Below are 15,349 nucleotides of genomic sequence, written 5' to 3'. Positions count from 1 at the left end.
CGGGACGTTTCAAACTGTTTCAAAGCAAATAATCTTCTTCAGCCGTCCTACATTTCACTACTTATAACTTAAATCATTCAACAAGTATCCCAAGTCGTCAATGTATTTCTTTTTAAACTAAAGCAGAAAACTGCCTTATGCCTCCCTGGTTATGTTACTTCAAAGAGGATTCTAGGAACCATGGACCCTGCGGCCCCTAACTAGGCCTCCTGTTGACAGTCTAATGTTCTCCAGTCATGTAGATGAATGGTTCACAGAACCGACACGTTGATAAATTAGACATGTGCAACTCTTGGGTATCTTTATTGAGGAAACGTTTCGCCACACAGTGGCTTCATCAGCCCATACACAGGAGAAGCTAGAAGAACAGGAGGAGAATGAGGTAATCAGTCCCTCAGCCTTGAGTGGACTGACCACATCGACTCAAGGCTGAGGGACTGATTACCTCATTCTCCTCCTGTTCTTCTAGCTTCTCCTGTGTATGGGCTGATGAAGCCACTGTGTGGCGAAACGTTTCCTCAATAAAGATACCCAAGAGTTGCACATGTGTCTAATTTATCATCTCCAGTCATGGGCCAGGCTCGTCTAGTGATTACCTAGTCAACTAAGCTGTTATTGGTGAAAGCGGCCCACCGCCCCACACATCCATCACAGTCTGGTTGATCTGGCACTTTTCGAAGACTTCTATACTTGTCTCAGCAGTATTTCCGATATCTTCTGGCAGTTTTGAAATTTGAAGTATCCTGGAAAATGACTTTGGGTATGTTAACGCTAATTTAAATAAAAGTATAACCGGAAAATATCAAATTTAGATACATAAGAATACTGCACAATAACCCAATGAAAAAGCAGTGGACAAATGAGTACACAAAACGATAACTCAATAAATCTCGACGAACACGATTTTTCAACAGCTTCCCGTTCATACACGACTGGAATTGCCGAGCTGTGGTGCCTACGCTGGACTGCATGCTGCTAGCAGCAATAACCTGATTGCTCAGGTCATCAATCAAAAAGTCTGGTCTGGGACAGGGTCACATGCGGGATTACACACACTACAAACAGGTAGACTTTCACGAGAGACTGCAATAAGTACAATACACTATATGTACCTCTGACGAGTCCCCAGAGTTCTTCCATTCCCGGAGCCTGGCCATGCGCCAGGCTCGTCCGGTGGTTTCATAATTAAATATGGTTCCATCGCCTGAAATATCTCCCAAGTAATCTTAAAGAATCAAAGAAGAAAATTGCCACCAGTTTCATTTTTTTAATTGTGGCACGTCCAGAACACAAAGGTGTGATCTGAATTACTACCTGGATAAAGCAAGAGGAGAAAACCATAGTGCAGCTTCACTCACACTTCGTATTATTATTATTATTATTATTATTATTATAATCAAGGGGGAAGCGCTAAACCCGGAGGATTATACAGCGCCTGGGGGGGGGGATGTGGAAGGCATTCAGGCTTAATTCGGGGAACTGGAGCACAGATCCAATTCCCTAAATCAAGAGCCCCTCACCAACATCAAGGAACCTTCCTTGAGGGGTCACACTTCGTAAAATACTGGGCTGAGCTCAGCCCCATTATATCCCCCCACCACCCGCTATTAATGTAGATTAAACTGTTGTGCTAAGAGTAACAAATATTTAATACAAGGGAAAAAAAATTGCAAAATACCTTTGATATACCTTTGAAGTTTCGAGAGTTTCTCTACTCTCTGAGCTCGGCCATGGGCCAGGCTCGTCTGGTGCTTGCCTGGTCAACCAGGCTGTTGCTGCCGGAGGCCCGCTGCCCCACATATCCATCACAGCCTGGTTGATCTGGCACCTGGTGAAGATACTTGTCCAGTTTCCTCTTGAAAGCTAACTTTATTTTCTTTTTAATCGCAGGTGTTTTCCAAGTATGTAGAGTGATTCAGAAGAGAATAATACTTTATAACAGGTCCCCGGGGGAAGGGGGGGTTGGGGGGAGGTCATCAACCGCCGTGACCTGGTCTCAAACCAGGCCCATTTACAGATGACCTAATCAGTCAGTCAACCTATTTTTGCTAGCAGTACCCAGTTACAGCACCAAAGTCTGGTTCATCAGAAGAACCATATTCCTTGCAGATGGAGGGTGCTAAAATTCTTTTACCCTTTACACTTCCTGAGCTCTCTCTTGACGTCACTAAGTTGGAATATTGCGGGATAACACCACCAAGGCAAGTGACATCGTAGACCTGGAGAGCGTACACAGAACCTTCACTGTTCCTATAAATTCAGTTAAACACATGGATTATTTTGAACATTTTAAGTCCCCTAGACTGTATTCTTTGAACAAAGGAAAGAAAGATGAATCGATCTACACCTGGAAAATTCTGGGAAAGGAAGGATTGGGGGGGGGGGCGATGATCTCAAACCTGCACACGAAAATCCCTTCAAATGAAATCAATACGTTTGGCAGACGGTGCAAAATATCACTAATAAAATACATTCAATGAAAAGCAGGAGCATGATGGACACACTAAGAGAACTAAAAAAGTGACCAAGTCGGACCGAAACGTCGTCGTAAGCTTCTCTCTTTTATGTGCGGGTTATTTGTGTATCGTTCCAGCCACGGTATTGTGCCTTTTTTGTTATTCCTAGCTATATTGAAGAGGGAATTTGGCTAATTCCTCTAGTCAGCTCCTGATCAGCCGGGTTGTGTTACATGTGTTAGTCTGTGTGCCCCTTGTACCAACAGCCTGCTCGGACCCAGCATGGGCTGGGTCCGACCCGCGGGGGTGGTGACCCCCTGAACCCGACTAGGTGGTGGTGGTGGTGGTGGTGGGGAAGGCGAGAGAGCTGCTGGAGAATGTCAGAGAGCTTCAACAATGGTGTAGTGGAGGTAGTGTGCGTCTCCCACACAACCCCTTTAATCAGTGATAAATAAGGTGCGAGAGCTCGCTCTACCCTCACCAACAATCGGCCCTCACTACAACTCTCACCATTCTTTCATTACTAGTACACCTCTCCGTCCAATGTAAATACGGTACAAAATTACAAAACATGAAGTTGCTACCATCTCGTGTAAACATTGCTGGAAATGACAGCATCCCCAATAGGAACACAACACAAAAGACCCGCTGGACAAATTCATCGTTTCACCAATTAGCAACGTGACTTCTAACGTGTCGTTGTTAATGACGGACAATCGTAGGAAATTAGCCATCAACACCTCGACCTTCAAATAGTGAGAAATACCCACAAATACAGATATCACTACAAAGATTGGCTACACATTATACCTTGCGAAGATTAAAGCTTTTTTATATTTATTAATAAGCTCTCTTTCTCTTTGTACTACTGCATTCATGTTTTTCACATTGGCTGTACTTAGCACAGTCTGCTGAGACTTCCGTAACTGTTCCTACTACCTTGTTTACAGTTATCTTCAAAACTTCATGTCTTACCACAAGCCTCCTCTCTCTCATTACTATGCGACATCCCTCCTAGAATACTGCATGCCTTATCACTTCTTTAATAGCCTCCAGTAGCGCTAACATGTCTCAATTTCAGATATGCTATCTCACATTCCCCGTGATATATTTGGTACCTGTCTGGTATTTGCTTTGTGTAGATTAAGGGGAAGGACATAATTCCCTAATCCCAGTTTGGAAGAGATTGAGAAGGAGCATCTCAAAGTAAATGGCGTGCAGGGGTTGCGTTTCGGGAGATGGGTGAGGAATGGAGAAGTAAAAGGTTGCGACAGAACTGTGGGTAGTTTTTGAGGGACTGTGGGGCTGGGGGGTGGGTTGTGGGGCTGGGGAAAGGGTTGTGGGGCTGGGGAGAGGGCTGTGGGGCTGGGGAGAGGGCTGTGGGGCTGGGGAGAGGGCTGTGGGGCTGGGGAGAGGGCTGTCGGGCTGGGGAGGGTTGTGGGGCTGGGGAGAGGGTTGTGGGGCTGAGGACAGGGTTGTGGGGCTGAGGACAGGGTTGTAAGGCAGCGATGGCGTGGCAACAAACGTTCATAATAACCTTAGGACTATAACTATTCCAGGCAGTCTTTCTGCTTATCTTAAGCACAACTTTACCATATCAGGAAATTTTCACTGAATTCTCCAGTAACATTATGACTACGGCAACACTAGGGGAATAACTCCAACAGACAATTTATGTTAGGTAAATAGATACAGATGCATCTAATGTGACATTTCATTGAGGCAAGGTTTCGCTCTCCAGGAGCTTTGTCAAGCCGTTACTTGACAAAGCCTCTTGGAGAGCGAAACCTTGCCACAATAAAGTTACACATTTATTGTATCTGTGTCCATCTACCCAACATTTCGTCGGTAATTCTACCATTATTACTAAATACGCAATTTAGTTTTTTTTTTTTTAAATTCCGCTCTCACCGTGACTACATAAATATCTTTTATCTCAAGGTGGCAAAGCAGCAATTAATGTGACCATATCAAGAAGTTTACCTTGCAACATGGACCTGTAGGCACAGTCTGTGATGGCGAAGACATGCGGTGGCATCTCGTGTCGCTTCTTGCCTTTATACATCTCTATCACCTTTTCTGTGTAGATTGGAAGCCGTCTGTAGGGGTTCACCACCACGCAGAACAGCCCGGAGTAAGTCTATAAGAGAAAAAAAGAATAATATTACAAATTATAAACAACAGTTAACCGAGCAAATATTAATACAGTGTGTGTGTGTGTGTGTGTGTGTGTGTGTGTGTGTGTGTGTGTGTGTGTGTGTGTGTACTCACCTAGTTGTACTCACCTAGTTGAGGTTGCGGGGGTCGAGTCCGAGCTCCTGGCCCCGCCTCTTCACTGATCGCTACTAGGTCACTCTCCCCGAGCCGTGAGCTTTATCATACCTCTGCTTAAAGCTATGTATGGATCCTGCCTCCACTACATCGCTTCCCAAACTATTCCACTTACTGACTACTCTGTGGCTGAAGAAATACTTCCTAACATCCCTGTGATTCATCTGTGTCTTTAGCTTCCAACTGTGTCCCCTTGTTGCTGTGTCCAAACTCTGGAACATCCTGTCTTTGTCCACCTTGTCAATTCCCCTCAGTATTTTGTATGTCGTTATCATGTCCCCCCTATCTCTCCTGTCCTCCAGTGTCGTCAGGTTGATTTCCCTTAACCTCTCCTCGTAGGACATACCTCTTAGCTCTGGGACTAGTCTTGTTGCAAACCTTTGCACTTTCTCTAGTTTCTTTACGTGCTGTGTGTGTGTGTGTGTGTGTGTGTGTGTGTTTGATTGATTGATTTTGGCTTAAATAGCAACGCTCTTCTTGGTGAATAAGGCAAGCGAAAATTTGTGTATGCAATAATTTCGCAAAAATTATTCTGAACCTAACGAAAAAAAATATATTTCAACGTTTATTACTAAATTACCTAAAATATATTTAGGCTAAATTAAATTGTGCTCGTTATAATAAGGTTAGGTAAGTTTTCTAAGGTTCTTCTGGTTCAAAATGATTAATTTTTACATTAAGTGAAAAAACTATCTTTAAACGTGGAAGAGAAAATTTCAGAAAGGACTTAATTTTAAATGAGTTCTTGCTGACCAGTTTTACCTATTCGGCACGACATTATGTTATTAGCAGCATTTTTTTTTTTTTGGGGGGGGGGAGGAAACTGAATTCTATCAGTCAAGCATACTTCGAGCCCGAGTATCGGGAGAGCAGTTAATTATCAGCATATATACATGTGCATCTACCTTGGCTAATACTCATCTCCAATACACCAGGGAGGAAGGAGGGGCAACTGCCAGCTTCAGGGAGTCCCAGAAGTCTAGAAAATATGGAGAACTTGCCCATCACTATATGTTTGTTCCCATAGGCTCAGAGACCCTTGGCTCATGGGGAAAGAATGCATAAGGAGCTGGGAAAAAGACTCATCAGGGTAACTAGGGATCCCAGGGCAGCTAGTTTTCTGTTCCAGCGGCTCAGTGCGGCTGTTCAAAGGGGTAATGCCTGCTGTATTTTGGGCACACGCACCAGCTCTGAGGAGCTGGATGAGATTTTCGCCTTATAATCGGGGATACACACGTAACATGTACCGTATATGCCACCTTTATATCAACAATGTATCTCTTAAATCTTCTGTACCATATTATGTAATAAAATATCCCTATTAAAAAAAAAAGAATGAAAAGATGGGGTGGTAGGGGAAATGGAATATTCAAACGGCTTCAGGAAGAAATCCAAATATTCTTCCTTGAAGCCTTTTTATCCACTTCTCCGAGGCTATGGGTCCCACAATTTACACCAGAGATGGACCCCATCAGAACAGAGTATACTACTGACTCCGGCCATACAATAGAGCGGAAAAATAATGTAAGGGACCTGGGAGTAGTAATGTCCGAGGATCTCACTTTCAAGGATCACAACAGTGCCACGATCGCACGTGATAAGAAAATGATAGGATGGATAATGAGAACTTTCAAAACGAGAGATGCCAAGCCCATGATGATCCTTTTCAAATCACTTGTTCTCTCTAGGCTGGAATACTGCTGTACATTAACATCTCCATTCAAAGCAGGTGAAATCGCAGATCTAGAGAGTGTACAGAGATCCTTTACTGCACGTATAAGTTCTGTCAAGCACCTCAACTACTGGGAACGCTTGGAAGCACTTGACTTGTACTCTTTGGAACGCAGGAGGGAGAGATATATCATAATCTACACTTGGAAAATCTTGGAAGGAATGGTCCCAAATCTGCACACAGAAATCACTCCCTACGAAAGTAAAAGACTGGGCAGGCGATGCAAAATACCCCCAATAAAAAGTAGGGGGGCCATTGGTACACTAAGAGAAAACATCATAAGTGTCCGGGGCCCAAAACTGTTCAACAGCCTCCCATCAAGCATTAGGGAAATTGCCAATAAACCCCTGGCTGCCTTCAAGAGAGAGCTGGACAGATACCTAAAGTCAGTACCGGATCAGCCGGGCTGTGGCTCGTACGTTGGACTGCGTGCGGCCAGCAGTAACAGCCTAGTTGATCAGGCCCTGATCCATCGGGAGGCCTGGTCATGGACCGGGCCGCGGGGGCGTTGATCCCCGGAATAACCTCCAGGTATCATATATATATATATATATATATATATATATATATATATATATATATATATATATATATATATATATATATATATATATATATATATATATATATATATATATATGCAAAACAACCATTGTGAAAGAGTAGTGAAATTCCAAGCGCTTTCGTGACTACTCACATTGTCAAGGAACTATGAAAGTAATACATCAAAGGAAGGCAATTAAAGGGCTTAGACTACACCTCACAGTCAACCCATACAACAAAGAAACACCTGACGCGCAACAATACCGGACTCATAAGAAAAGAGATTTTAACCGTCCAATTGATTTTCAAAAAGTTGAGAAAGTTGTATCAAGCAAGTCCATGGTTGACAGAAATATAATTGAATCTTGTTTCATAAAAAGCAGTTTTGAAAATAATATGAATATTTCCTTAGGTTTATATAAATTAGACTCATTTATAATTAATAAAATTTGGTTAGAGTTTAATAATACATTGGACAAATAATAAACCTTATTTCTTGGGTAGAATATTTTGTTAGTGGGATGTCGTGAGGACCTGTCTAGTTGGACCAGCGGACCTACTGCAGTGTTCCTCTTTTCTTACGAGTCCGGTATTGTCGCTCGTCAGGTGTTTCTTTGTTGTGGGGCTTGACTGTGAGGTGTAGTCTAAGCCCTTTAATTGCCTTCCTTTGATGTATTACTTTCATAGTTCCTTGACAATGTGAGTAGTCACGAAAGCGCTTGGAATTTCACTACTCTTTCACAGTGGTTGTTTTGCATATTTTAAAATCGCCTGTTTACTGTGATCTTATTGCATATATATATATATATATATATATATATATATATATATATATATATATATATATATATATATATATATATATATATATATATATATATATATATATATATATATATATAAAAGAACAACTCTCAAATCACACTCGGGGATGGGGGGGGGGGGGACTGGTGACTACGAGTGGTGGAGCTGCCTGGTTATGTAAACACCGTGTACATGACGTCACCCACACACTCAAGTCCCAGCAACAAACATCCGCCTCCAACTCTTCCCCACATTCCCTCGCGCCATTCCTTCCACAGCTCATACTAGTTGGTCTATGGAAACTTATGACTGATAGTGATGGTCCTTACTTCTAGTTTGCACTGCGATTCCAGTCTATACAGAACTGTGACTATGTTCGAGGGGTCTTCTACCCCGCAGCCCTGCCTGAATCAGGCTTTCCTGTTGGCCGCGTGGACAAATTAGGCTGTCTGTACAAGCGGCCCGCAGACACAGAAGCCGGATGATCCGATACTGTTACCAGGTAACTGCCCAGCTCAATGCAAAATTATCGTCGTTCCGGCAGTATGTCTGGTATCCGCTGGTATTATGTTGACACTTATGTGCCTGTGTCCACATGAAGCACTACACTACGTAAGGGTCATAAAGGGCCTAGGAAATAGGAAGTAATCAGGTGCGAGTCCTTTATCAGCATCAAACCCCCTCCCCTCCTCCCTTTCCTTGGAGAGAGTTCATACTTCTGAACGGAGTAATTACTGGACAGTAAAGATTTTATTGGGATTATCTCTGAGGCTTTGCAACCCACGTAAACCCTATTCCCACTGAGCTACTTGATCCCCTCTCTCAGGCCTAATGCACGGCACAGCAGTCAGCCAACACCCAGGCAACTACTTATCACTACGGGTACGAGGAAATATGCAGAAGCACAGCCTGGTTGACCAGACAAGCACCAGATAAGCCTGGCCCAAGGCCGGTCTCTGGGAGTAGAAAAACTCTCGGAACTCATCAAAAGCTCTTTTACCATAATGTTAAGGAGCTCAAAAAGTTGCTATGACACTTGTGCAACATCTGGATATCTTTATACCCAAATGTTGCACAATGCCTCGTTTATCAACTTATTTACTTTCTAAACTATTGATACTCAAAAATTATTATAGCAAAAGTATTTAGATAATTATTTTGCATCATCTAACACCAAGAAGTGAAAATCCGTGGGAAGGAGTGCAGGCAACTACGTTGGACCGCATGCTCCTGACACCGGGATGCTGGGAAGATGACCCCTAAACTACTACAGGTAAGCTGTCATGTGTGATGTATACTGTTCTACTATGATAGTGCTGGTGTCAACCCTGGTACCATCTAATGTTCTACCATGACAGGTTAGGTAAGATTCATCAGCAAACAGTACAATTTTTTTTTTTTTTTTTGACGTGGATCTTATTCATCTGACCCGCCACCGCTGGAGCGTTTGATCATCTGACAGACGCCTTCCGTTGGCCTACTGGTCTACCCCAGATGGTGCCGATTTCAACCTTCGCACCTGCTATTGTTCTGCCATGGCAATGCAGCACTCATGCCTGCTATTGTTCTGCCGTGGTGCTGCTGTTATCAACAACACTGGTGCCTGCTGTGTCCTGGCCACCACAAGCATTTCCGCAGGCGCGTCACTTCCTGCAGCGGCCGTGCAACTAATGGCGTCGCCATACAAGGAAACTATTATGAAGGAGTACATATCAGATGCAGACATCACCACATCCCACAGTAATCCAGGTCCCCTATCTCACACACCAGTCATCACTAACCGGATTACTTCTACTCTCGCAGCACTGCCTGCAGTTACACTTCTTTCCCATCTGTTTTACCATCCTTGCCTCAAAGGTCTAAATAAATAACAGCCCTTAAATCAGGATAGGAGATAGTTCAGCAGACAGTTGCAGTGTGGACCAAGTCCTCTGCCATTTGTCTTTTCCATGCACTCTCATGACCATTTTGTCAGGAATGTATATCCTTGATATACATCTGATGAGTTCGAGAGGTTTATACTCCCGAAGTCCTGCCTTGGGCCAGATTCGTCTAGTGTTTGCTAGGTCAACCAGGCGTTGCTGTTGGTGGCACGCTGGTCCACATATCCACTACAACCTGTTTTATCTGATAGTGTTTCTGATATGTGGTAAGATGTTGAATAGTCTGGGGCCACTAACGATGATACAATATTCTCTTACTGTGCACACTGGGCTTATTTTACACTTCCTCTCACTACCAGTATGTTAGGAAAGTGTGCAGATTTAGTACTAGGCCCTTAAGTATTTTCCATGTATATATTATCACTTATCGTTTTCTCCTCCGTTCCAGTGAATACTTACTTTAAAAATGCTTTATTGACTACGCAAGCCGTAAATGATCTCGGTATCTGTTCCAGCTTTATTTCCTCCGCCCTGAACGAGGCAGTCAACATTGAATAAACGAAAGTTCGCCAAGCGATTTAAATAGTTCTGCTACTGGCGCTATTAGAAAGTTTCGCCTTTATGAGATTCGTTAACTCTAGACTGTATAACTTATAATCCCTGGAACGTAGTCGAGAAAGATGCATCATAATTTATACCTGGAAGATTCTAGAGGAATTGATCATAAACCATACCCCCGGCCGGGATTGAACCCGCGGTCATAGTCTCAAAACTCCAGCCCGTCGCGTTAGCCACTAGACCAGCTAGCCACAATAAGATTCATCCAACTAGTTGGATGAATCTTATTGTGGCTAGCTGGTCTAGTGGCTAACGCGACGGGCTGGAGTTTTGAGATTGATCATAAATCTGCGCACCTATACTGAAAATCAGGAATGCAATGAGTACACTAAGAAAGTAGGGAGACAGAGGCTGTAAAGCTCTTTAGACTTAATGGAAATACCAACAGACCACAAGTTATCTTCAAGAAGAAATTGTCTGCAGATAGTTAGGTAGTCTCGAAATTTGATGAGCGTGTTGACAATATATGTTAGGTAAGATTAGTCAGGCAACAGGACAAGTGTTTCCCTACGCGGTTCTCAGTTTCATTTGACGACCCGCCACTGGAGTTTTTGGTCATCTGACCAAGGCCTTCCGCTGGCTTACCGGTCCACCCGTCTAAAAATTAATATGTGACATATACAGATCATTCAGTGATATACCTGTGACCATTTCCCAGAGTTTTCCCAACTCTTGCAGCCCAGCCTGGTACTGGGCTTGACTGCCAGGTAAACCAGGCTGTTGCTCTTATAGGTTACCTGAAGAATATTTCAGGGAGTCACCGTCCCTGTGACCAGGTCCCAGACCAGGCCTCCTGGTGGACCAAGGTCTGATCTACCAGGCTGTTACTGCTGCCTTCACGCAACTCTACGTACGAAACATAGCCCGGCTGATCAGGAACGGACCTGAAGTATTTTATGAAGATGCACAACAAAGCAGGGAGATAAATCTGTGTTGGATGCTGCAAGACTTTTTGCCGACAAATACGGTAGAAAGACACTGGACGAAACAAACGCTTATTTACTTTATAACAACATTGACGAGCAAAGTTAACGTGTAGTGGTCATACAACAACCTTTAAATACAGAAATTTCTGCCTAGAGTGGCAAGTCTTCAAAATAAAGGTTTCCTCTGTATATGACATTCTGACCACAAAAGTGAAGAAATACACTTTGCAGAACAAAGATTGAAACAAATATTCCATCTGTTTAGATTTTTATAAAGCACTAAACAAATGTCCTAGTAAAAGTTTGTTCTGCAAAGTGACTTCTGCAACAGTTTACTCTACACTAGTACAACAGTACTCGGAACAAAAGTAAAACAGCACTCGGCGGGTGAACCACGTGGGCAAGGAGCGGCAGTGACCTTGAACTTGGGCCAGGGGTAACTCACCCCTGGCAGCCGCTACACAATCATCCATAACTCTTACTTGCCACGCCCACTTTGCAATAACAATAACCACAATGACAATAAATAATAAATTTATTTTTCAATAAGATACATTTGGTACCTAGGTTTCTTACATGTCAAAGCCAATATTTATTTAAATTTCTCGCGCGGACTTAAGCTAGGACTAAATACTAGTGTCGCGTGGGTACTTAAGGGAGATGTACGAGTAGGAATACACTAGCTGGTTAGTTGATAAAACGTATATTGGCAGAGTCTTGAGCGAAGTACAGGCCAGCCTATCTGTCTCGCCTTATGCCTATACTGGAAGAGAGAGGCCTGCAGGCAAGCGCGTGACGTCACATCTAGCCACCGAGCCTAACTGAACAGGGAGCCTATATATAATATGAATGATACAACTTTCGATATATTACACAAGTATATTACCTAGGAATTCAGTAATACTACTGACACTAGAACTTCACAGTACAAGTTCAAAGTTACTCTGCCACAAGACTTCCCTGCAATCTGTTGCAATGTATGTCGTGGGGGTTCGGTAGGAGATATGATGGTTGTAGGTAAACACGCTTGTTGATAAATTAGACACATGTGCACTCTTGGGTATCTTTATTGAGGAAACGTTTCGCCACACAGTGGCTTCATCAGTCCATACAAAGGAGAATCTTGAAGAACAGGAGGAGAATGAGGTAATCAGTCCCTCAACCTTGAGTCGATGTGGTCAGTCCAGTGGTTCTCTGAACCATTCATCTACAAACACGCTTGTGGATGGTAACACTGTCAGACTGTGATGGGAGCCCAGGCCTGCCTTGTTCTGCCTGCTTGTATGTTTATCCGTGGAGTGAGGACGAGGCAACGTCTCTCACTCACTCATGCTGTATCCCGTGACGTCATACAGTCACTCGGCCTAATAGGGATCTTCTATATAAAACACATGGATGGTACTATAATGCTCAGCTAATCTATACAACACATACAAGGAGATCAGCAACTATGCTGACATTCACACACAAATCAAGCAGTACATACTGCAACCGAACAGCAGTATAATTCTATACACTAATGCTACATCATTCATAACACGTCCAACTTCAAACGAATTTCTTAACTGTCTAGATTTAGTAAACAATTATAAAAGTGATGGAAAAACAATAAACAAAATTATTTTACCAATTCAGCCAGTGGGTGAAACCTCGTGCAGTGAAGGTTGGACTTGGTTAAAGCGTCTTTGTGGTCTGGCACCCTCCTCTACCCACTAAAAATGTTGTTAAAACATTAGTGATGAAGTCTGGTGCTGCTAAACCTATTAACTTGTGACTGCGTCACCTTAAACCTAAACCTCTTCTATTCACAAAACTGAAGGAAAAAATAACTGTAGGTTTGTTGTGTTTTCTGTAACTGCTTATAAGAGCCAGTGCAGCCAAAATTTGTCGCATGCTTCCTTGTACCCGGCAGCAACTTCTAGGTTACACAACTTCCTTGTACCCGGCAGCAACTTCTAGGCTACACAACTTCCTTGTACCCGGCAGCAACTTCTAGGCTACACAACTTCCTTGTACCCGGCAGCAACTTCTTGGCTACACAACTTCCTTGCACCCGGCAGCAACTTCTTGGCTACACAACTTCCTTGTACCCGGCAGCAACTTCCTGGTTACACAACTTCCTTGTACCCGGCAGCAACTTCCTGGATACACAACTTCCTTGTACCCGGCAGCAACTTCCTGAGAGAGAGAAAGACACTCCCTCTACAGAAGACGACGAAGAGTCACTGAGCTCCTCAGGAGTGCTAGAATATCTGATACACGAAAGGAGGCGCTGACCAGGGAAGTGGAAACTATCGAACTTAAGTTAAAAGACTCTTACAGGAACCAGGAGAGGCAGGAGGAGCTTAAAGCTATTAGTGAAATTGAAAGAAATTCAAAATATTTCTTTTCATATGCCCAAAATAAGGCAAATACCACATCTAGTATCGGGCCCTTACTCAGACAGGATGGGACTTACACAGATGACAACAAGGAAATGAGTGAAATATTGAAATCCCAGTATGAATCTGGGTTTAGTGAACCACTAATCGGTCTGAAGATCGACGACCCAAATGATTTCTTCATGAGCCTCAAAACTCCATAAATGTATGCCAGATTTCCGACATTACCCTAACTCCGATAGATTTCGAAAAAGTCATTGACAACATGCCCATGCACTCAGCCCCGGGCCCAGACTCGTGGAACTCTGTTTTCATTAAGAACTGCAAGAAACCCCTCTCGCGTGCCCTAAGTACGCTATGGAGGAGGAGCTTGGACATGGGTGAAATTCCAGTCACTTAAAACAACGGATATAGCCCCACTCCATAAACGTGGCAGCAAAGCATTAGCTAAGAACTATAGACCAATAGCTCTGACGTCCCACATCATAAAAATCTTTGAAAGAGTGCTAAGAAGCAGGATTGCAAATCACCTGGATTCCCAAAATCTGCACAATCCAGGGCAACATGGGTTCAGGGCAGGTCGCTCCTGCCTCTCAACTACTGGATCCCTATGATATGGCCTTGGATGCACTGGAAGAAAATCAGAATGCAGATGTAATATACACAGACTTTGCAAAAGCATTTGGCAAATGCGATCATGGTGTAATAGCCCATAAAATACGTGCTAAAGGAATAACTGGGAAAGTGGGGAGATGGATCTTCAACTTCCTAACAAATCGAACACAAAGAGTAGTGATCAACAGAGTTAAATCGGAGGCTGCGATAGTGAAGAGCTCTGTTCCACAAGGCACAGTACTCGCCCCCATCTTATTCATTATCCTCATATCAGACAGACAGAGATATACATCACAGCACCGTATCATCCTTTGCGGATGATACTAGGATCTGCATGAGGCTGTCATCTGCTGAGGACGCGGTTAACCTCCAAGAAGATATAAACAAAGTTTTCCAGTGGGCAACGGTAAACAATATGATGTTCAATGAGGACAAATTCCAACTACTCCGTTATGGAAAACTGGAGGAGATAATAACTAGAACGGAGTATACTACAGACTCTGGCCATACAATAGAGCAGAAAAATAATGTAAGGGACCTGGGAGTAGTAATGTCTGAGGATCTCACTTTCAAGGATCACAACAGTGCCACGATCGCACGTGCAAAGAAAATGATAGGATGGATAATGAGAACGTTTAAAACGAGAGATGCCAAGCCAATATTATCCTTTTCAAATCACTTGTTCTCTCTAGGCTGGAATACTGCTGTACATTAACATCTCCATTCAAAGCAGGTGAAATCGCAGATCTAGAGAGTGTACAGAGATCCTTTACTGCACGTATAAGTTCTGTCAAGCACCTTAACTACTGGGAACGCTTGGAAGCACTTGACTTGTACTCGTTGGAACGCAGGAGGGAGAGATATATCATAATCTACACTTGGAAAATCTTGGAAGGAATGGTCCCAAATCTGCACACAGAAATCACTCCCTACGAAAGTAAAAGACTGGGCAGGCGATGCAAAATGCCCCCAATAAAAAGTAGGGGCGCCATTGGTACACTAAGGGAAAACACCATAAGTGTCTGGGGCCCAAGACTGTTCAACAGCCTCCCATCAAGCA

The 15,349-nt window shown here is 43.3% G+C and overlaps 1 protein-coding gene across 10 annotated transcripts in view; it reads right to left on the bottom strand.

The window, feature by feature from the left end:
* The window catches only part of zip (myosin heavy chain 10), a 295,638-nt gene that overhangs the window by 172,752 nt on the left and 107,537 nt on the right, over positions 1 to 15,349 (bottom strand). For all 10 annotated transcript variants that reach the window (XM_053788409.2, XM_053788413.2, XM_053788410.2 and 7 more), the window contains exon 2: positions 4,440 to 4,596. In XM_053788409.2, coding sequence (XP_053644384.1) covers positions 4,440 to 4,596 — 157 coding nt within the window. The remainder of the gene's footprint in view (positions 1 to 4,439; positions 4,597 to 15,349) is intronic.

Source organism: Cherax quadricarinatus, chromosome 49 (assembly GCF_038502225.1).
Source record: "Cherax quadricarinatus isolate ZL_2023a chromosome 49, ASM3850222v1, whole genome shotgun sequence".
NCBI lineage: Eukaryota > Metazoa > Arthropoda > Malacostraca > Decapoda > Parastacidae > Cherax > Cherax quadricarinatus.
The sequence above is the reverse complement of the archived record's forward strand: the minus strand, read 5'-3'. Positions and strand labels throughout refer to the sequence as shown.